General features: G+C 35.5%; 1 protein-coding gene across 1 annotated transcript in view; it reads left to right on the top strand.

The window, feature by feature from the left end:
* The window catches only part of LOC125228346 (ras-related protein Rap-2b), a 74,382-nt gene extending 65,373 nt beyond the window's left edge, over positions 1-9,009 (top strand). The window contains exon 3 of the mRNA XM_048132880.1: positions 8,352-9,009. Coding sequence (XP_047988837.1) covers positions 8,352-8,654 — 303 coding nt within the window. The 3' untranslated portion in view covers positions 8,655-9,009. The remainder of the gene's footprint in view (positions 1-8,351) is intronic.
* The last annotated feature ends 9,853 nt before the right edge of the window (positions 9,010-18,862 follow it).

Genomic DNA, 18,862 nt, shown 5'->3' with positions numbered 1-18,862 from the left:
CGTATTGTTTCGACGCCACAAATTCAACCGTCCGTGTTGGCTCGATTTAAATGTCTTCTCATCTGTAAAACAGTCATTTGATTTACAAGGAGGCAAAGTTGTTGTTTAACCGCACGTGCCAATATTGATACCCGAACAAGCGACAGATTCCAACCGCGAACCACGAGCGTAGCGTGTGGTTCAAAAGTGGGATCTTGAGCGTTGCGAGGGTTTCAACGCACGAAGGTTAAACAAAGTTTTCAACCAAAAGAAACACACAAATTTTTACCAACCCAAACAAAATCCTAACTGTAAAACATGAAACAAAATGAAATAAATTTATTTCAGTATTCAATATTTGTGATTCAATATCATAGGTAGTTAAATTCTACCAGCCAGTTTAGGATATCAAGTTAAAAATTGTATGAAATTACTTTACACTCTTGTGGATAAAATGAAATTTTGCTACCTATCTGTATTAGAAGAATTAAAACAGCCTTTACCAGTTTAATTTGATTTTACCATAAAATGGAGAAATAAACAAACACAGACGTAATAAAAAACACTAAATGTAAATTAAATAACCTAACTCTAAATTATTAACCTGTAAAAATAACGTTAGTCCAGTCGTCGTCTAGATGTTTTCGAGCAAACTGTAACCTAGCAGTTTTATGTGCAGCAGTCAACAAAGGTTTGACGGCATGTCTGCGATGATGGAGACCCTCTTTATGAAGCGCACGCCGAACAGTGCGCGCACTCGTGCCAAACAATCCTGCGTAATGCCTTGTGGGCCTGAAGCCATCTTGATCATACTCCTGCACCATTAGCTGACGTTGCTCAGTGTTTATTAGGCATGGTCTACCTGATTTAGGCCGATGCAACAGAGATCCTTCCCCTTGATACCTGTCAACCCACAGGCTAACAGTTTTACGCTGAAACAATGTAACAATATTCATACTTATTATCATCACATAATAATGTCTAGCTCGAGTTGATTTTACTAAACTCAAATGTTTTAGCAAAACAACAATATAAAATGGCGAATACTAATTTTGCATTTATACATTAATTAAAGGAAATGGTTTAAAATAAAAAGAAATATGTTATTATTTCACAAAATGTTAAGTAGGTAAAAGGTTTCCTGTTTCATAATAAAAATAAGAAAAGTATAAAACAAAGAAATGCCATTATAACTCATGTATTGTAAGGAAAAGTGAAAATTAAAAAAGATACTTACGTTTACACCCATTTCTCTTGCTATCTCTGATTTATTAAATCCTTCTTTGTGCAAGGCAATTATTTGCGATCTCATTATCATGTCGATGTTGGAATGAGAACTCATCGTTATTATGATATGAGTATATATGTCACCGTAAAATTGTAAAAACCGTTAGTTTATAATTTCACTAGCGAGATTATGAACTAACGAAATATTGTAACCGCAACGTACAGTTCACAATTTGACGGATTATTTTTACGTTAGATTATAATCTAACGAAACGAAACTATCTCACTAGTAAGATTATAAACTAACGGTTTTTTTTTTGAAAACTGAATATTAAATCACAAGAAATATAGAAATTAAGCCGCCACATAACAAGCAAAGTAACTTATACAATTTTTTTTCTCTGGAAAGTTCGACCGTTTCCTTAAACAATATATCGAATTTAACGGTTTTTACAATTTTACGGTGACATATATACCTAATATAACTCAAAACGCAATTAATTCGGACGTAAGCGGCAACGAAGGACGAACAACGAAAAAGTCTGATAGAAAAATAGTTTTGTATGGTGTGAATAGAATTTAAATCTACCCTCTTAACGTTTTAATACTAAACGGAATACTGGTAAAATTAAACGTATTGCCAATTTACAGTAATGAGGCATATGTCAATTTGGGGGTTGTTGCATTCGGATAAGGTTCCTATTCCATTGGCATGTTTATCGAATGATCTTTAAGTGGTAGTAAATTTCGCCGGCTTCGTTAATGATGCTATGGCCCAGTGGCGAGACTGCAAGGCGCAAACGAGTCGGGCGCTCCTAAGTCCCGGGTTCAAATCCCAGCCATGACAATGACGTGATTTTGTGTTTTTTAGCGTCTTGGCTTGAAATGGCACTCCGTGACACCAATTTGAACTTATTCTCAGACTGATCCTGATAGAAATGAAAAGAAAAATGTGGCTAAGAAAAAAACTTTGAAATAATTAGGATGGAAGCGAAATTAGCAAATGAAAGATTGCAATCAACATAAAAATGTATTTTTCTGTATTCAATGACGCCAACGCCATCTAGTGACAGCTAAATATACCAGTAAGGTTTGTGTATAGGAATAATAGCATAATTATACAAAGAACGCATAGATGGTGCTCAACTTCGCTGCAAGCGACTTTTTCGCTGAGTTGACCATCGTCTTTAGGCCGTATCTGTACCTATGTTTACAAATAAAATATTTATGATTTATGATTTATGATATGACTTTTTAAGTATGAAGGAATTTATTTTATTTTTATTTATTTTCGATGACGTCACTATATCGCTGACAGCGTTTTCGGTGGCCAAAATAAATGAAAAATTACACACATTTTTAATCGAAAATACGCAGCCATCATTCACTTCTATTACCCAAAATCTATAAATATTGGTTTATTATGTCAAATACCACAGAAGACAATCATTTATTGTGCCAAATTCGATATGAGCCTAGTAGCCTATTATTGGAAGGAAGAATAACGTGCCACGCCACGCAGCAGTCTTATTTCGCCACCATGCGTCTAAACTTGTAACTTAGATCATTTAGCGTAACATGTCCTGTTCGATGCCACGTAGTCCGGTCCGTCGCCATGTCACAAGTGTGGACCCAGCTTATGACCTCCGTTAAATGCCGGTTGCATAAAATACTATAGTAACCTTTTGGGTGTTCACAATTCCCAAGGTTTGTGCATTTCATAGAAATTTCATTTCGGTTTTCGTGGGTGTCGTAGAAGTCGACTGTGGGATATGGGTTAAATTGTGGCGTAGGCGAGAGGTATGTTCATTTCGGTATCTATCCAAGCTCCTGCACCAATACATCTTCAAGCCACTCAACCGTTTTACGCCGCTTATCTCTCATAAAAGTTTACTCATAAATTCCACAACAGTAAATGTTAATGCTTGGAACATAAAACAGTACCTGCCGGCGTAGCCGAATGACAATCGTCGACGTGAATAGGGATGACGACTACATAAGAAAAATGGCATTCTGTTTAGTCCGTCAGTTAGACCGTCCAAAAATACTGAACACATATTTTTCGCTTTTTCTAATTAATGAAAAAATACAAAGATATAAGAGCATGAAAGTTCCGTAGTGGGCGCTTGTGACGTCACTTCTAAGTAAAAAAAATACCTAGGCGTGACGTCACGCGAAACTTCAACGCACGACGGTACAGTCGTCATTTTTCGTTTACGAGAAAAAAGAAAAAATACGTGTCAAAATTCTTTGATAATCTAACTGACGGACACATAGTACAAGCTTTGCTTAGTTTGGGGCTAAGTTGATCTGTGTAAGGTGTCCCAATATTTATTTATTTTATTATTTTTTTTAGTCGTCTCGCCTATTTGGCTACGTACTCTGCAGAGTTCAGAGTTCAGAGTTCCGCCGCAGCGTCCGGTCGCAGTGTCGGAGGCCCGACTTCTGACTCGCCAATATCCATTCTTAATACACTTCGCCGAACGTATTGGACGTTTAAGTACCACTTCATGGCAGATTGAAGACAGCTGGCTATCTCAATCGACAGAGTACTTTAGACTAGCGTCTATACCGATCTGTTGACCTTTTCTAATGTCGTAGTAATAGGTATTAATTAATGTGGGTAGGTATACCCTACCTACATTATTTTCTTATCTTCGTCATGCCCCGTGGAATAATATAAATGCTAAATGTTTGGGCTCATTAAAAACATTGTAAAGATTAACGTAAGTGTAAGGCTTATCTTATATCCCAAAGTTTTTAACAATCGGTTTCTCTTTTCGAATTGTGAAACCGACATGTTACGCTCAGAACATTATGAAACATGAGTTATATTATACTATGACGTCACCGTCAAGTTACCTTCTTTTTCTAGTGTTGTATTTATAAAAATAGAAATTGTACTTATTCTTTGTCCACGTTTTTGTATAAATTTTCTGATAAGAAATAATTCATCTGAAATATCCCTTTTGGTTATAATTTCATGGTTCGAAGACTTCTTCAAGTAGGTACATATATATTTGTCGGATCGTGGGCGTATCATACCAGAACCGTTGTCAGGACCCGTTGTAGTTGTTTATGAGAGCTTTTCAATGAAATACCATGTCCATATCACAGAATTTACTTCACAAAATCGATTACACATTAAAACACGTTATAGATTACATCCCGCCTATTATTTCGAGCAAACTGCCGGATTAGACCGAAGAACCTCCAACAACGCCAGCACTCCTCAACCATTTTTGCCTGCAGCTCGATCGGCAGCCTCCAATCATCTGTTCATCATCTGTTTTTCGATTCTGTTCTTTTAGACAATAACGTCCTCTCTGGCGTTTTGGCAGAACTCAGTCGAATACCAGCCAGGTTGTACAAAGTTGTAAACCCTTGTTTGCTCTATTTGTCAAATATAGCGTCATAAAACGTGTCTCAAACCACATTTTAGTCATTCTCCGACATATTTATTTATTTATTTAAACTCTATTGCACAAATTTACAAAAAAAGAGTACAAATGGCGGACTTAACGCCTTGAGGCATTCTCTACCAGTCAAGCATTGGGCTAAACAGAATCCTTAGTTTAACTAATTACTTTAACCTTTTCATCTTTTTTAAACCAGTTTTTAGTAAGTTTAGCAGTGTCGCGAACTAACTTTATACTAAGTTCATAACTGATCGTCACTTTAAAAGGCAGATCATTTCCGACCATGAACCAAAATAACTTGTTCAATTTCATGATAGAGCAGATCCTTGGGATAGCCTGAAAGTTTTCAGCAGATTTCGATTAAACTTTGTGTACACATTATTGACTATCAGGTGACTTTGGCGTGTTTGGGAAAGGATATTTTGTAATAATAGACCTTTCTGAAACTTCCAACTTGTCCTTGACGTTAGTTTTGGTTTATGTTTTCAATTTTAAACAGTAGAAATAGTTGAGATCAGAGATGGGCCTAATATGGACTTTGCCGAATACCGATATTCGTCGAAGATTCGTTTCAGCTCTTACCGAACCGAACATTCGGCCGAATAGATAATGGTTACATAGTATGTTCCTATGTTTTCAGTGGATAACTGAAACTTAGTCAAAACAACTCTGAACTCTTCTCAAGTCTTAAACTACAGTTTTTTAACTTTTTTACAAAAAAATTGTATTTCTATTTTGACGCATAGGTAATTATCTCTTTTTAGTAGTTCCTTAGAAAGCTACTAAAATAAGGAGCTTATTATCCAATTCAATATGTAAGAACTTCATTAGTTAGTTACAAAACACAAAAAGCACATCAAATATTTTATATTTTATGTTGTGTAGGTAAATTACATATTTAATGACATTGAGATTCATATTATCATTTTCTTCTGTGACAATTTGATATGTTTTCTCTGAAGAAGAACGACGTATTATTAAGCAATAATATAATTTATTGAAATTAATTTCCAAGACTAGTCTGTTCATATTCTTTGATGAATACTTTTGCATGTTAAATTGTATCTTGTTATTTAATGCATGTTAATTATAAGATGTAATGTTTTAAAAAGAAGTTGCCCGCCGAGTTTCTTGCCGGTCCCATAGTGGATACCCCCCTCCCAACTGAGGGGGGACTGAAATCTTCTCGAGGCTGAGGCGTAGGGTTAGAGCCGGCGTAGCTTTATTTGACGTTCATATGCGCATTGTAATATGCCTACTTGAAAAATAAATATTTCATTTTTTTTTTCATTTTTTACTTTGTTTATTCGGTAAATATTCGGCAATGCAACCGAATTATTCGGCCGTATACGAACATTGAAAAAATTACCGAATATGCCGAATACCGAATATTCGGCCCATCTGTAGTTGAGGTACATATACGAATTTTTCAAGTCCGTTTTTATTGACGACCGGTCTGGCGCAGTCGGTAGTGACCTTGCCTGCTAAGCCGATAGTTCTGGGTTCGAATCCCAGTAAGGGAATTTACTTATTTGTGTGATAAACACAGATATTTGTTGCTGAGTCATGGATGTTTTCTATATACACAAGTCGCCTAGCACCCATAGAACAAGATTTACTTGGATTGGGACTATGTAAAATTGTACATAGGTTGATCTGTGTAAGGGTACCCCACAGTATTTATTACTTATTCATTGTTTATTTATAACTATGAGTAAAAAACCTAGTAGGTAGGTACTTTAAATCAATAAGTAAACCTACAAATAAATAGAAGTACATATTCCTTAATAACTATTCCTTAACTGTATACAGAAAGCATTGTAGTATTTTGATTCCTACGACTACAAAAAAAAATACTTTTGTAAGATAAAGCTTCATCTAAATTGAAAAACTTTTCCGGTTTATACTCATATGAAGTTACATGCGGAATGTTCCTCGAATACTTTTGTTTATTTTTCACTAGACCGACGACTAAGAATATTATCTCCGGTTTCCTAAGAGATACGAGTAGGCATCTGTTGCTCGTTTGTCTTGTCTACAGATCAAGTGCCTTCTAGATGGACCAGAATAGAACAAGCTTACAGTTCCATTAAAAAGTGACACTGCATTTAATTCTCGAACAGTTTAACAAAACTAAAAAATAATTAGACTGTGACAAATATATTGGTAGTTACGCAAACTGAAGATATAAATCCTTATTTGTAAAAGTTTCATCCCTTATGCTGTTTATGAATCTAGCAATTGAAGGGTACACGCTAAAAACGTATGTAACTAACCTAACCACAAAATTAAACATTTTGAAAAAACCCCCGACCGCGACATAGTTGACCGATTTTCATGAAACATGGCAGAAAAACTTAATCTAAATCGGTTCATCCGTTCGGGAGCTACAATGCCACAGACAGACATATACACAGACAGACAGACAGACAAACTTATAACACCCCGTCGTTTTTGCGTCAGGGTTAAAAAAGACACGATTTATATAAGATGAATACCATGTTTGCAGAAAAAATTATGTAATAAAAATAATAACTTCAGTAAGATATTTACAAATATAGATAAGGAAAAAAGTGACTAATGATTTTCCTTCCGCGTATCCATCCTTCAACTTTATTCAGGTATACCTGAGCTCTTGTTACATAAAGAGATTCGGGCACAATTACGGCTTCAGACGAAGTTCTCTACCAATTATGCACAACTCGCCATCGACAGGGTGCTCATGCCCCCTTGAGCTCAGGCTTCCATAGGTAACATCAGGCGGAAGGTGTTCCTGTTTCCAACCGACGTGGCATAAATAAATTAGCACTACGATGCAGATTCTACGTACGGATAATCTTTGGTCTTGCCAAATTTCCCGACGTCACTCGCACCTTAGGATCCTGACTCGTAAAACTTCGAGCAATAAATCGCCAGGGAGCTCACTAAAGTTCAACGCACGGGTCGCTGACGTTGACGTGCTAATTATTAATCAATTTCCACTTGATAATTTCTTCGGAATCCGGCCTTTGATGATAGCTTTCTAGGAAACTAAGTTCGTAAATTATCGTCTATAAAATATTAAAAATGTTAAAGAAAATTGAAATGGACATTATATTTTCTGACAAGAGATTTTAATGGCACTGCTCGTCCACGTTTTCATTGAAATAGGAACAAAAAAAGGACAAAGTTTGACACGTGTCTCCTTCAAATGGTACCTACTTAATAAAAAAATTAATCTTAGAGAGTTCCGTTCTGTTTTAGGTATCATTGGTTGTTCTATTTTTAAAAATATTCAAAGAATAAAAACACGATTTACATATGAGCATCCTTATTTTACCTGTTTCAAAACTTTCGTACTTCTACTTCTGAAACTTTCCACTTAAATCCATATCAGGGTACGTAGCCGAATGGCACAAACGCTCACGAAACGCTCACGAAACAAAACTCGAAGATATCTATCTCTATCGCTCTTGCGTATTGGCGCGATAGCGCCAGACTACCTTTCGCGGCGTTTCGATTTCGTTTCGCGTCGCAGAAATGCCATTCGGCTACGACACCTGAACTCTCATTGAAACATTTGCTTTCAGGCAGCAAGCATGGTCGCGCAATAAATGATGACCGTCCCTATCGCACTATTTGTAAGTGCGATGGAGACGGCCAGATGTTTTATCATTTATCGCCCGACCATACTTGCCTGCCAGGATTTACTCATCACCAGAAAATAAGTTTGTTTTTCTTCAACAGGTCGATTTCCACACAACCGAGTCCGTAGTAACCGTCGACTGGGAGAACGGTTTCGTGGAAGCATCAGCCAAAGACAACATGAACGTCTCCCAGATCTTCAAGGAGCTGTTGGTCCAGGCCAAAGTGAAGTACAACCTGTCGCCGGCGCTGCGTCGGCGCAGGCGACAGTCTCTGCCCACCGGGCCGCAGGGGACGCCCCCCGCCACCGCCCCCCATGTCCCCTCGCCCGCGCAGCTCGCCCACCTTCAACAGATTAGGGAACGGCACGCCAACAGCAAACGCAACTCTTGCGTCATTTCTTAAAGGTGATCGGTAGATTGTCGATTTTTAAACAATGTGTGGTTATTTATTTGACAAAAATAAACTTCTATTGCAGTCCGTATTAATCTCATAGATAAGTAGTTCGTGGCATTCACAAAGATGCTCCAAACTCCTCTTCGGAATTTTTTTGTGCCTGCGACATTTTGAGCCATTTAGTAGTCCTGTCGACATACATTATTTGCGAGCAGCTATATGATCTAATAAATGTGTATTAGACTGAACTAATGCAAATGAATGGAATGCGCTCCCAAAATCGGTGTTCTCAGAAAAATACGACCTCGGTCTCTTTAAAGCAAGAGTGAATAGTCTATTACTGAATCGGTGAGCTCCGTCTCAGACTCTGTTTTCACTTTCCATCAGGTGTGACTGGGTTAATCGCCGATCAGTCCATAAAAAAAATCTGCTAAAAGGTTACATATTTACATATTTGCGATTAGGCAAATCAGTGGGGCGAATCTTCATGAATGACATGAACTATAAGCAATATTATTGACTACTTTTATATCTCAACAATATTATTGACTGTAGCTGTTATTCACGTTGAATAAAATAATAAAACATGTTTCAATGTTCTACGTCGTAAACCACAAACAAATACCTTTTGTATTGACTTTTAAAACAATCACCTCAAAGTAAATTTTCATTTGAACTTCCACAAACTTTATTTCTGTACCCACAAGGTGTTGAAAAGTTGTTTAATGGCGAAAGTTTACCCCTTAAAATAATACTTACTGCTGGGTTATTTATAATTTTAATTACTTATGACAGTAACAATTGGAGAAATCATTTAATAATGTTACAAATGTTAAGCAATGTTTTGTTCATTAATTATTTTCAATTAACACAAAATATTTACTTCCAATGAACTAAGTCTAAGACATGCCAGTGGATAAGTTCTTAAGAAATTTAATTTTCAAGTTTTAAACCTCCATTTATATTATAATCTGTGTTGAGAGATTGCTTTGTCTAGGATTTATACCCTAATAAATAACTAGGAGATAATGCGGTAGAAAGTATTTCCGAATAAATTGGAAAACATACAGCAGCTCCGTAAATCCTGCTTACATTTTTCACGAGTGTAAACGGTTTCAGATTAGATCAGGTATTTACGACGTCGACTGTACTTTAATATAAATTTATATCCCTAGTAGGTTTAACGTATATAAATCAGAAAACTTTGACTATATTCCTTTAATCTTACTGCCAATTACCTCTGGTCAATTTAGAAAGCACAATCAAATAAACTTTGCAGTATTCCTTTTTGTAATACAATGTCCAATTTAAATCCTTGTTTAAAAAAAGTAAAATAAATACACAGTGTGTATGTCTAATAACGCCAACGCAAAGCGAAATTTCGACGTAAGTTTAGATTATATTTCAGAGCAATGGATGTAAAAATACATGTTAGATAAGAAGATTGTATCTATGACTGGATTATATGTAAGATGAATGTAGGGTACAGAAGTAGAAGGAGCTGGGAACCTCCAGTGTAGAGAAACAAAATCGACTGAATGTGTTGTATGAAACTTCAGATGTGTCCTAGGTAGGTGTGATTCTTATCGTGAATAGTCAGTAGTTCGTGTTGTCCTCTTGCAAATTTGAAAAGAAACTAACTAAATTTAATCAGAAAATGTTACGATAGCGTTTATTGTTCATTTTATTTTTTGAGTACATGCGCTTTACCCGAGAAAGATGGAACAATTTGTACCTAATTTTATATTTCTGAAAACAATAGTTAGCTTTTATTTTAATTTTGCATAATAAAATTCGCTCTTTTTTCTTAAAATCTTCACGCATTACAACGCTTTCAGCGTTTTTAATTAAGACAATGAACCGCTAGAGACATTTATTTTCCGCCTACGGCATATATTTCACATTTTAAATTGCTACTTAAAAATATGTAAAAATTATTTTAAAATATTGATTTCACTTTTTTTAAAACCGTTGCGTAGTAGCATGACACACAATAGCAACTTATTTTTTCATTAAACTTTTACTTTATTGCACCCCAATTTAAATGAATAATTGCTAGTTGGCGAAATGTGTGGACCGTGAGAGGTTACTATGTGAATTGAGAGCTAGTCAAAATTTCTAATTGGAATCCCAAATTAATCTAGGTTTAGTTTACACGTGAAATCGGTCGTTACGTAGGCAAATTGGCGTGTCAGGTGCATGTAACATGGTTCGCATCATATCTGTATGTCCTTGGATATCCGACCGCAATGTAAGCGACTATGAGAACCATGTTGCAGATTGTAGGTACAGTCAACCAATTGGAACCCTAGGCCACTGTAGAACTATGTCATAGTGACGTTATAAATCAAATTGTAAGAAATCTCTTACTGCTTGTCATTTTGACATGGTTGTAGAGTGGCCTAGGGTTCCAATTGGTTGACTGTACATGCAACTACCGCGAGGCGTATTCAGAAACTTAAATAGATATATTATGTGTACAATATTCAATCAGGTTGTTGAAACATTTTTAATACCTGTCCGCAATTTTGTCTGTTTACCGAAATATAAATGTCAAGTAAGTTATAAGGAAATATATAGGTATCTGTAAGATTTTTAATTCTGTCGTCATTTCTGAATATACAGGGGGCGGGCCAGACGATCAAACGTACATAGTTAACCATGTTTTGTACCTATATTACTTATAAATATCCCGGTGTCTACGTATTTTAAGTCTGTATTAATTAAAAACGTCTCCGTACCTATTATTAATATTTTTAAGAACTATGACCACCTTTCATATGCAGGAACTTTTGAAGTTATCTAATGTGTTCCACAAAAAGTTAGCTAATATAAAGCCATAAAAATATAAATGGTAAATTAAGAACTATCTGTCCCTTCTAACTAGTATAATCTACCTCGTAATTATCATAAAACTTATTTTAAATTTACCTGAGAAAGTAGACATGTTTTTAATTTTTTGTAAGATTTAAATAGTTAAGTTGATCCTTCGAAGAATTTATATAGTTAACTTAAAGTATTTCAAGTTTATGGATGTGCCTTTTTTAAGAAATAGGGATCCTTAGTTCCCAGTTGTAACTCTGTTGATTCATTTCGGTTGTATTGAAAAAAAATACGATGCTCCCTTGTTTTGCCGACAAATTATTTGCTGATTTAATACCTTAAATAAAATACCTCACTAACACATACACAGGTAAGTTACTATACTAACACAAGTTACATAAAAAATACATGGAGTTAAAAATCTGAGGAGATGATTGTCGGAAAAATAAGGGATAAACATGATAACATAGTCTAACTACGCATTTCAATGTTACAAAAACTTTAGAATATAAATATAGTATGTACTTAATTATAATGACAAATTTATTAAAGCGAAAGATACAATTTGCCTTTCTTTATACTACCTGTATGTAAAATATATTTCTACCACTACAAAGCCAATAATAACCAAATATTGATGTTTACGAAATATAATATTGTATGCTGTATAAAATACGTGATCGTCTTATTTAGCACTGAGGATTTGAAATGTGTAGGGCCCTTGTATTATACAAATTTCAGTATATTCTGTGTTTTAAATATAATACTTGAAACAGATGTTTTAATACGACTACTTAAGGAAATAATACAGAATGTTATAACATTGTCTTTGAATAAACATTAATATACTTCAGCACTGATACATTTTTATTTGATGACTCCTGTCCTTGTTTGATAACACTACGAAAGTATATATATATGAATATTTAATCAAGTAACGGATGAAACATATTTAAGTACATATGTAGAATTTTATTGTAGAATCAATCACCAAATAAACAAATAAATATCCCACAGAAAACATTTTCATGTAAAATGTTGCCAAGACTGAATATCTAGATCTACCCAAGTTACGAGGGTTAAAAAAACCACTTCGAGAAAAGCTAGGTAGGTAGTGCCCTTGCGCATCGCTTGGCTCGTCTTTGCGGGGGCAGTACCGTGTTCCCAGATTCGTTAATAATTATAAAAATTCAATTCGTAAATTTGCCACGATATTTTTAAACAAATTAAGCAGAACTTTCCGGCTATATTTTTCTCAGACAAAATTATAAATATAAAATGATTTCCCTGTAACATTGTATCCGGTTGCTAAAGGTCACGCCGAGCATGAACGGGATGTCAGCCGGCGGCAAAACGGCAACAGATAAAACTCTGAACGCCGCAGTTGTGTTGTGTTTTTCTAACTTAGTTCAACCATAATGTTGAGGAAATTATGAATTTTAATAGCAATATGTTTAATATATGGGACGTTACAGTTTGGCGAGGATTCCTGTAAACTGTTAATTATAAGTTTATTTTTGTGAATAATAAAAAAAAAAAAAAAAAATTCAAAATTGTCCACCGCACTTTTTTTGTAACATGGGTACTTTTTACGCGATTCATACTATAAAAAAATATAAAATACAGCGCGTAAACCTAATAAGGGCGATAAATGAAACCAGGCATATAATTCAATATTGTTATCATTAATTAAGAGGTGTTTTTGAGTTACTCTTAATTTTCACCCCATAATGATTTTTTGAAAAATTTCCCAGCAGCAATGTACTGTAAACGTGGTTGCGATGACAATCAATGACAACTGTCAACGAGCGTTTAACGCGAGTGTGTTTGCATTACGTTGCGGGCCGAATTAATTTGTATGGATAAAAAAAATATTTCAATTTTAAGTAAAAGTTATCTAATTCCATTTTTTATGTCCTATACTCACCACCGTTAAGAGGTTCGCCCGTATTAGGTTTACACCCTGTATAAAAAAATGTCCCAAGAATTTCATACATTTTTCAAACCTTCCATTCCGTTACCGCCATACAAAATGTATGAAAGAATGGTGACGGAGTGGGAAAAACCCTTGCGACAGTTTTTTTCTCCTATTAGGATTGAAAGAGCTCGGAATTCTGAGTGGAAACCACATAAAAATTTCCAAATCTAAAAAAAAAGTGGAGGTGGACAACTTTGAAAAAAAAATGGCCCATCTGAGTATTGTGATATAGAAGTAGTAGGAAGTAAGTATATATATAGTTATGTAAATTTTAATATAGAGTAGGTATGTAACTATACCTTTCTAATGTGTGAAAAGCAGATAGGAAACGAACACAAGCCAGTCAAATTTTCTATGTTACTGTGAAAATATAACGAGACAGCTCACCATCAGGCCGTATGCTTGTTGGCCTCCGAGTCCACCGACATAATATCTACAAAAAAATCTTTAAAATCTTAATTATTGTGTGAGTATAATGTATATTTAATTGCACTTATCAGTGCTAAAGCATACTAAACGTTAATTCACTGTGCTGAGGTGTTTAAAACTTGCTCAGTAGGCCTAGCACATGATTACCGCGAGAGTATGTCGCCGCGAGATAGATCACACGTCTTCTTCTAACTGTATTAATGACATAAGGATGGGTAGTCTATCTCGCGGCGACAAACTCTCGCGGCAATCATGTGCTAACCCTGCAGATCAAAAACACATAGAATACAGGTTTCAGGCACAGAATAAGGACTAAAAATCCACGGGGACAATGACGTCCTTGAAACGTCGGAGGTTAGTGTTTAGAACATAGTGTTTAAAACATAGTAATACGCGATTAAGTCCCGTTTGCAATTTTAAATATGCGTATAAATCGTGAAAGTTTAAATATATTGATTCTTGATGATGGTTTTGATAAATTGAATAAGACAATGTTTGACTGACTACAATAGAAAGCGCTGCCAACTCCGTTTGAGATCACATTAAGTTGGCTTAGTTAGGAATAGTTAGAATCCGGCCCCTTAGTTCCCGACCTTTTAACGACACATGAAGCGAACTAACAAATTCCGGAACTCGTTTTATCTCCGAGTTGGACGCGAAAAGTTTTGCGATAGTGACTTGATATGGATTTGTACGAGCATGTACTCCCAAATCGCTCAGGCAATTTATTTAAGCAAACACGTCACATTTGAGCATTGTTTTTTGCGTTTTTGCCCCAAAAATATGCTATTTCTACTCAGAATTACCAGCTTTTTCAATCCTAGTAATTAAAGAAACTGTCCCATACGATATTTCTTATTTTGTTACCATTTTCCGTACATGTTGTGTGGGGTAACAAAAATGTATGGTAATTCTGGGACATTTTTTGTCTCCCAGTGAGATTGAAATTACTCGTGATTCTGAGTACAATTGACCTAAAATTCCCTAAAACAATCAAAATAAAAAAATGGCAAAAAAAGAAATGCTCATTTAAAAACGACGGGCCAGATTCTAATCTAATTTACAACCTGTTAAAACCAGAATAAGCCTTGTCATCGTCATTAGGCCTATTATCAACCCTAAATACCTGCTTCTTGAAGAACCGCATGTCATAGCGCAAGGGAAAACCTCAAAAGACAGCTCATTATGCATCTCGCATTTTGGTAAGTTTTAGATCACGTGCTCAGATAAATAAATATATGGGCGATACGTTTCTATGAAATTAATATTAAATTAAGATAAGCCGACTTCCACAGAAGTTCGAATGCAGAAGTAAACACAAACTTAGGTAAGGTGCATTAGGGTAGTTCCGAAAGTCGTCTAATTACGAAAGTCGCATAAAAACCACCATTATTTCCATCATATCAAGATTCCCCTTTCGGAATTACCAGAGCATTTCTGTTGTTCGGAATTACCCTATTGCACCCTATATTCGTGTTACAAACTAACTTAGGTATATTCGTGTTTTTAAAGCCATTGAAACAACGTTTCAGAAACCCTGCAGTCGGATTGTGTATGTATGGCCATTTGAAAGAAGAATATGTATGTTGTAACTAAAAGTTATATCATTATTGTGTGGGTAGGTACGTAGTTGTCGAAGTTTTGTTGGTTTTATTCGTATTTTTATGGGTCAGTTTTATTACTTTTGGGTCTTTTGGTTACTTCGCAATCCGCAAGCCACCATATGGTATTATTTAAATGAGATTTTTTATGTGCTATGTAATCATGTGACCACGTGTAAATAAGCTATAGTTATAGCTAGGTACGAGTACATACAATCCAGAAGCTAAATAAACAATAAAGTACCTACACTAAAATTGTTCGAATACATAAAGAGAAATAAGTGACAGATAGGTACATATTAAACAGTTATAAATACAATGACTTTTTCTACGTCAATATTCGCAATAAAAATCGAGACACTGAACACGGAGTACCCTTTTATGTTCATTTGTAACGGTACAAATCTACTGACACGTAAAATTTATAGCAAAAATAATAATTATTTTTGGATCTAATTAAAACACCACATTTTTAAAAATATTTTAAGCGGGTTACTCACGTATTAAGTCGATATAGCGTTCGACATGTTTCGGTTCAATTTCGAGAACCTTTCTCAAGAGTAGCGACACCCCGCCTTTACATGTCGAGAGCGCGACGCATACCCGCTTAAAATATTTTTAAATATGTATGAGTCTCACGGGAGTTTTACACCACATTTTGTTTATCTTTGTTATAATCCAGTTCATATTGTCATAATTCCCAGTTTTTTAACCCCCGACGCAAAAACGAAGGGGTGTTATAAGTTTGACGTGTCTGTCTGTCTGTCTGTCCGTCCGTCTGTCTGTCTGTCTGTCTGTCTGTCTGTCTGTCTGTCTGTCTGTTTGTCTGTCTGTGTGTGTGTCTGTCTGTGGCATCGTAGCTCCCGAACCGATGAACCGATTTAGATTTAGTTTTTTTTTGTCTGAAAGCTGAGTTAGTCGGGAGTGTTCTTAGCCATGTTTCATGAAAATCGGTCCACTATGTCGCGGTCGGGGTTTTTTCAAAATTTAAATTTTGTGTTTAGGTTATCACGTATATATACATAATATATAGATACACCAGTAGTCAATGAGTAGGTACCTATCAATATCAAAGAAAATATGACGCCAATCTTACCTCATATAAAAATTCTTTTTAGCCCCGTAAGAAAGTGTCAATATAATTTTCCCTTCCAAATCTTCCAAATAAGCAGGAATCTTAAATTGTCGGCGCGCTCAAGACGTTAGGCATGGTGTGGGTGGGGTTGCCAGATTATAGTGGATTAGCAGAATTCTGCCAATGAGGAGGCACACTGACATATTCTCCCGCCAGGCGGCGCCTGTGCAAGTGTCTAGGCATGTCATTGTCATTCATATGTGAGAGAGAGAGAAAACATATCTTCTTCTCGCTCTCACGTATGGACTAATAAATAAATAAATAAATATTGGGGACACCTTACACAGATCAACTTAGCCCCAAACTAAGCAAAGCTTGTAATATGGGTGCTAAGCTTGTACTATGGGTGAATAGGGTGGCGCCATCTGTCATAACCTTTGAGTGTGCCTCCTCATTATTTATATACCATCCCGACTACCGGCAAAGAAAAATAATTCTCGAATAATAACTTCAATAAATAATTATTTCATTTAAGTGGCTGTTTTGGAACTCAGAGCGGGTAAAAAAAATCTTAAAACGAGGAAAATCAAAATCCGTATTTACGAGTATTATGTGAGGGATCCCGTGCTGGGTGAGTCCGACTCGCACTTGTCTGGCTTTGAGTTTGTATTAACTAAGTCAGTGTAGGACTGCATAACCGGTTAGGGATTTGCTTGAGAGAACGTACACAAATTGAAAGAAAGAGACAAAGGACCGGTGCAAGTGACAAAACACTTCAAACAAAATTGTTTAAAATATAGTACTTATGCAATTAATCGACGACCCCCACACTAGGCTAAGCTTGCATCGTGGAAGTCAGCTGCATGCGTGATTTTACCAGATAACAGCGGCTTAAGAAAAAATAAATGCAAACTTACAAATCGTCACTACTTTTAAAAAAACTTGTATCTTCGTCTGTCAATGAAAAGAAAATTTAGTAAGTATGTATGGAATACATATAGACTTACTGCGTTTTAACTTTGAGGTGCAGCGTGAGATACGAGATTTTTGCAAAGTAGTGACGAAATATAGGTACCTATTACAATTAATATAAAAATATAATGTCAAGCTAAGAATGAAAATATCAAATGTAAACAGAGGGTTCCGTAACTAGTGATTTAGGTAGTGTGAAAGAGTATGTGAGAATATGTATGGTGTGTGTGTGAGGGACTTATTGTAAAAAATGTTTATTGTTTAGGACAGGATATTTCCTTAGAATCTTCGTAAGTTAGAGGCAGTAGGAATTTACGTAATAAGGATTTAGCTTTAGGGAGAGGGCAGAGTCTAATGTCACATCGCTTCAGCACAGCGTTATAAATATAGGGAAAAATTATAATAGGCTACTAGACTCTTATCGAATTTGGCACAAGAAATGATTGTTTCCTGTAGTATTTAACATAAGAAACCAATTTTTATAGATTTTGGGTATTAAAAGTGTATGGTGGGTTGTTTATACTTGCTATGTTGTTTCGTGTATTGAGGTGTGCAATAAAGAGTATTTGTATTGTATTGTATTGTGGCTACGTATTTTCGATTAAAAATGTGTGTAATATTTATTTTAACTTTGGCCACCGAAAACGCTGTCAGACGTGTAGTGACGTCATAGAACCTAACTTAACTGCATGCCGAGTCAATCACTGACATGATGAACTTTATGCCTCATAACTTAAATGTCAGAAAATTTTGTGCTCAATTCGATTTACGTCATGCGCAGACAATCTATACTCTGTCAAACAAGTCTGTCAGTAAATAAGAACAAAGAAAACAATATGCATCCTTTTCTGTTTGACAGAGTTTATAGATTAACATGGCTAATGATGTTTTTGCCTAATTAAGTTAAAGTAAACTTTATAAATGTTTTTTTGTGGTTTTGAAGTCGTAATAAAATATGGTAGTATTTTTTTTGGTTAATTGGACAGTAATAAATGATATGAAATAGACTTTAAAAAAGGGTTAAGTAGCCTATTATTTTATCTTCCGCTATTGGAGTAATTCGATCTAGCAACCCCAGCTTTGGGTCGGCGCGTGGCGGCCGCGGCGGACGGCACTTGTTGCGCAGCCCGGATCGATACCGCCTCCCGTGCACACCTCTACACATTCCAATCTCGCCATTCACTTCTGCCCACAGATTTCATAAAGTGTGTAAAACTAATACGAGCGAATCTCTTAACGGTAGTTAGGACGTAAGAAATTTAATTAGATATATAACTATTGAGTACTTAAAATTTAAATATTTTTTTGTCCACACAAAATAATTAGACCCGTAATGCAA

Source organism: Leguminivora glycinivorella, chromosome 7 (assembly GCF_023078275.1).
Source record: "Leguminivora glycinivorella isolate SPB_JAAS2020 chromosome 7, LegGlyc_1.1, whole genome shotgun sequence".
Classification (NCBI taxonomy): Eukaryota; Metazoa; Arthropoda; class Insecta; order Lepidoptera; family Tortricidae; genus Leguminivora; species Leguminivora glycinivorella.
The sequence above is the reverse complement of the archived record's forward strand: the minus strand, read 5'-3'. Positions and strand labels throughout refer to the sequence as shown.